The 5,265-nt window shown below is 34.3% G+C and overlaps 1 protein-coding gene across 1 annotated transcript; it reads left to right on the forward strand.

Moving 5' to 3' along the window:
* Nucleotides 1-2,561: 2,561 nt before the first annotated feature.
* Nucleotides 2,562-3,499, forward strand: LOC113331020. Its single transcript, XM_026577798.1, has 2 exons — nucleotides 2,562-3,333; nucleotides 3,399-3,499. Exons 1-2 carry the CDS (start codon nucleotides 2,562-2,564, stop codon nucleotides 3,497-3,499), a joined length of 873 nt encoding a protein of 290 aa, XP_026433583.1.
* The last annotated feature ends 1,766 nt before the right edge of the window (nucleotides 3,500-5,265 follow it).

Below are 5,265 nucleotides of genomic sequence, written 5' to 3' on the forward strand. Positions count from 1 at the left end.
TGGTATATATTTTTGGGGAGAAGAGGCTGCGGAATCTGAGGTAACGAATTTATTATTTAATCATTTTCCTGTTTAAGAAAAGCCTGTTTATATTGAATATATTTGGATTTTGCTTAACAAAATTTCAGTACAATTTATATGTTCCATTATTGTGTATGGATGTATGTGTATGTATGATTCAATTGTTTCTGGTTAAGAAAAACTGTGTTAATTTATTTGGCTTGTTGTTTGGTATCTTCTTTATTGTTGGGCATCAAGTATTTTTGCTTTACGAAATCCGGTGTGATTGCGGTGCTATAATGTCTATGTTAGTTTCAATTGCTTCCGGTTAAGAAAATAATTGTGCAAGTCAATTTATTTTGGTTTGTATGTATTGTTTATGGCTTAACAAAATAAGGGATCAATTGTTTAGTCTAAATCGATTCTGCATAAGAGAAACTAAGTTAATTCTAATCTTAGTTAGACTTATCAAATTTGAGGATTCGGTTATTCAAGTCTAATCGAATGCCTTGACTAGAAAAACTAGTCAACTAACCTAGTGTTTGTCTTGTCTAAAGGGAAAGGTATAAGTTATTGTATGAATAATTAGAGCCTGAGGACAAAATAAAGTTAATTCTGATCTTTATTTTGGTCTTATCGAAATAAACGATTGTATGTTTGCAATCGGTTTAACAAGGGAATTAAGTTTCTTAGTCAATTTGTTAAACTATTAGGAAAGATTGCTTTGGGAAATTGGTTCCTTGATAACAAATTAAAACTAAATTAATTGTAGTTTCGGTTTTAATATTGGTTATCTAAAGTGGTATGTGAAACCTTCGTGCTTAGCTCTTATAGGTTATTTACAAGTCTTTTAGATTTGTAAGATCCTTTTGGTTTGTCATTTATTTGCTCGAACCTTTGTCATTTTGTGACAAAAAGGGGGATAAATATATGGAGTAAACAAGTGATTTGGAATCACTAATGAAAGGACAATTGTGCTTAAACGTTATATCTAACGAAAGAGTAAAGCATGACTAAGGGGGAGAAACATATCATATTGCTGGTGTAGTATTCTGAGTACAAAAAGGGGAATAACAAAGATGTTCGGATTGAATATCTATCTATCTTGAGTTTAGGGGTAGTATAAGCTTTGTTATTCAAATGTCAACAACGGCATTTATTGATTGAATATATGCAGGTTATTGTGCATTTGAAACTCGGAATCAGGCGTACATAAAATGAATTCTTGTAATTTGTTTATGCATATGTAATAAGAGTATTCTCACTAAAATTGGAAAAGGGGGACATTGTTAGAGAATAGCTCGGTTGAACTCACCAAGCGTTGGTCAAGTTTGGTTGTCATATTTTAGTGACTCAAAACTCATCTAAAGTCGCTTGATTGTATATTACAGTCAACTTCGTTTAGGTTAGACTATAAAGAATAGGAATGTTGAGACACACAAGTATTACTCCGAAGACCTGAATAAAGTGAAGAAGGAGCGAACTACAACGACAACATCATCCTTCCTCTTGAGGTTAGTAATATTGACTTGATCTGTTTCATTCCTAACGTATCTTTCAAGTCGTGCTATATTGAAAACATTACTGCGAAGCTGTATATATTGTACATATTGTATGATACTCTAGTGATGTGACATGGTCATATTTATATAATCATAGTATTAGGGAATTATACTACAAAGTATAACGCTTATCTTCGAACTTCGTAGATATGACATCGACATCTTGTATATATCGTTATGATTATGTGAATGGGTTTTGGTAAAAATTTCATCCTAGGAAATAATGTTTTACATTTGTTTGAAGGAATTACATTCATGAACTTGTTTTATGAATCAAAAGGAAAATCACTAGGCTTATTGGTACAACTATTCATTGCAAATCTTTGGATTACCAATATGTGTGAAATGGTAGAACCGATCGTAAATTTTTTATGTATCTTGGTATAATTAATCACAATGCCTGACTTATGATTTGGTATGACTAGTTTTTATTAATTGGTGTAACCGATCCTAAGTAGTCACCATGAGATGGTATGATCGATATTTGTAATTGGTGTGACTGATCCTAGTAATTGGCGCGACCGATCACAGAGTGTGTGTAATCGATCCTTGTATATGGTGTAACCAGTCTCGGTAATTGGTGTAACCAATCCTGGTAACTGGTGTCACCGGTCACAAGAAATACGATGAGTATATGGTAACCGGTTCTGGTAGTTGATGTAACCGATCCTGGTAACTGATGTAACCGGTCCTGGTAACTTGTGTGACCGATCACAGGTGTTTCCATATTAAGGTATAACCGATCCTAGTGATTCATAAAACCGATTGAACCCATGTATGTGATTTGATATTTGATCAATCACATAATGATCTTGGAATACAGGTGAACCAATTCTAAACTTGTTTGGAAGTGTGGTATAACCGGTTCCAAGAATGTAAATCCATGTAAATATGAATAAGGATTTATAGTGAAAAGATGTCAACATACTTTGAATACATTTAGTAACTCTTATCATTTATTTTTCAAAGATATTCCTTAGTACTCATGGGATTAAAACTATGTGTTTTGCTGATTTGGTTAAGGGTAAAAAACCCTATATGTTAACATATTCAGATTTATTATCTCTACCCGAGGCGTCTTTATATATTGAAAAACCAACTTTGGGTTTACCTATAGAACTTACTCAAGAGGGGAGTGATATATTCCAGTTTAGTCTTACTGGGAGACTAAACTTTAAAGGTTTAAAACTTAATGATGCTAAAAAAAGTTTGGAAGAACAATGGGGTTTCAGTGATGGAAGGTGCAAGCTGGTTCCTATGACTAAGGGGTTTTTCATCATCAAGTTGACTTCTGCAGAGGATAAAGAACGAGTTTGGCATGGTGATTCATGGAAGGTGCAGAAACAAACACTTAGGGTTATGAATTTTTACCCTAACTTTGATCCGGAGAGGCAAAATACATCTCATGCTACATTTTGGGTGAGTTTTCCTGGCTTATGCATTGAGTTGTGGACTAAAAAAATTCTTCTATCCATTGCAATAATTCTTGGTAAGCCGATTGTTATAGATCAGAAAACCTTGGATCATGATGTTGGTAACTATGTTGTTATGCTGATTGACATTGATTTTGCTAAGGTAGTTCCTAAAACAATACGTCTTAAAGCTAATGAAAGGGAATTCTGGAAATATGTGGAAATACAAGATGTTGAGAATACTAAATTTTGTACTCATTATAAAATTATGGGTCATAAGTTTGAGAACTGTCTTGCATCTCGTAAGATTTTAGGGAGTTCTATTATGGAAGAGAAACGTGATTCAAGTGACACTACAAGTGGGTTTCCAAAAAATAAAAGAGAAAGGCAAGTTAAAAAACTCTTGTAGCTACAAATACTGCAGGCGCCGTGGGTTCTTCATCTATGGATAAATCTAAGGAGAATGGAAAACAAGCTCCTATTATTCGTGTTATTCCAGAATATGTTGAAATATGGAGCGATTAGGCTATAACAACAACTTCTGTAGTTAATAAAGCTAAAAATACTACTATGTACAAGGAAGAAGAAAATATGGTGAATGATGAACAATTGGAGAAAGAGCTTGCAAGTTCTGCATTGGAATTTCGTGAAGCACAGATGAAGTTTATTAGGTGCAAAAATGCCATTGCTGTCAAAGCATCCGTTGATGTTCGAAGAAATGAGATGTCCGGGGCAAAGTATGGTAAAGAAAATATAGCCAAGTCCATGCAAAACAAAAATTCTGAATCCAAAACCGTGTCAAATTCTCTTTTGGAAAGCACGTCTGTTGGGAATTTGGAAGGCATTTCCGGGAAACCTAATATGGCAAGAGCAACCAAGACTAATTCAGATTTAGGAGGTGCGGTATCTTCAGCAGTTTGGACGCCAGTAAAGGGTAAAAACTCACCCACTAAATTTACTTTTAAACCTATTATGACGCCTTTGGTGGATGAGCTTTTGAGAACAGAAGTAGTTGTTAATAACCTGTTTGACGTCATAGCATCTGAGTTAGGCCTTTCAAATGATATTAGTGGGGATTTGAAGAAAGAAGATGGAAAAGATCTAGAGGATTCAACCGACTCAGATGTTAGCATTGGTTCGAAAAAGTGGAGTGAAGTTGATGCATATATTCTAGCAAGGAAAGACGCTAGGAAAATGTCCAAGAAAGCTGCAAAAATCATGGCTAGGTGTTCTTTGCAATCTGATGCTAGATTGGAATCATCCAACAAGGATTCCAAGTCTAATAAGGTAACTCCTAGCCATGACACTGAAAATTACAAGGAAACACAAACCGAGTTGGATGATACCGTTTTTTATATGAATAATATTTTGTCTATGGAGGAATTAGAGGAGGCAAACAAAATTCAGAATGATGAAGTGTGTGCTAACTTCATTAGAAATCCATCCTACAGAAAGGAGTATTTTAAGGGGAAACAGGAGTTGTTGGAGAGAGTCTCAAAGAAAAAACTTCAAACTTCTATTAAGCTTGTTCCTTGTGGTAATTATGCTTCAGATGAAGATGATTATGATGATATTTATGATGAAGAGTATAATGAATTTTACGGAGACCATGATGTTTTGACAGAAATCCTTGCTGGTCTCCAACCTAAGAAGAGGAATTTTAGGGTGGGAAGGGGACGTAAACGTTTTTAAGTTCCTATTTTTCTTTTATTGTTAGTTATTTGTGATTAGGAGCTTTTTACGAGCTTTTAGAGCTATGTGCTGTTATTTTTTCACCCCTTTGGTTTATGGGGGTGGGGGGACTTGAGCCCTCGTTGTAATTCTTGTAATTACATTTTTTTTTTTTTGCTTTAATAAACCATTGGACTTAGCCAAAAAAAAAAGAATTCAAGGAGATCCTGTGCCGAAATAAATTGAGAATCTTTTAATTAAGGTTTTTTGTTTTATATGCTTTAATTATCAGCAATTAAATGCATATCTCTAGAGAATAAAAATTAGTAATGTGCATTTACTAATTGGATATTCTCTATTGAGAGATTTCAGATATTTTGGACAAGCATTTATTGGAAATAGGAAAACCGAATTTTGCTATTCATTGCATATCTTGAGAATATTTTCGGTTTTGGAAATTCCTTGGTGTCCAAACATCCTTGGTCTATAAATATCTAAGTTTTCATTTCTAGCAAACCATCCTAAGATCCAGGAAAACTTCATCTTTTTGTTGTTTCTGGTGGAGCCGTCTATCCGGAGAGGAAAGTACCCTAATTAGGCGCAATCTCTTATGACCGCTC

This window comes from Papaver somniferum, unplaced genomic scaffold, assembly GCF_003573695.1.
Source record: "Papaver somniferum cultivar HN1 unplaced genomic scaffold, ASM357369v1 unplaced-scaffold_123, whole genome shotgun sequence".
NCBI classification, from domain to species: domain Eukaryota; kingdom Viridiplantae; phylum Streptophyta; class Magnoliopsida; order Ranunculales; family Papaveraceae; genus Papaver; species Papaver somniferum.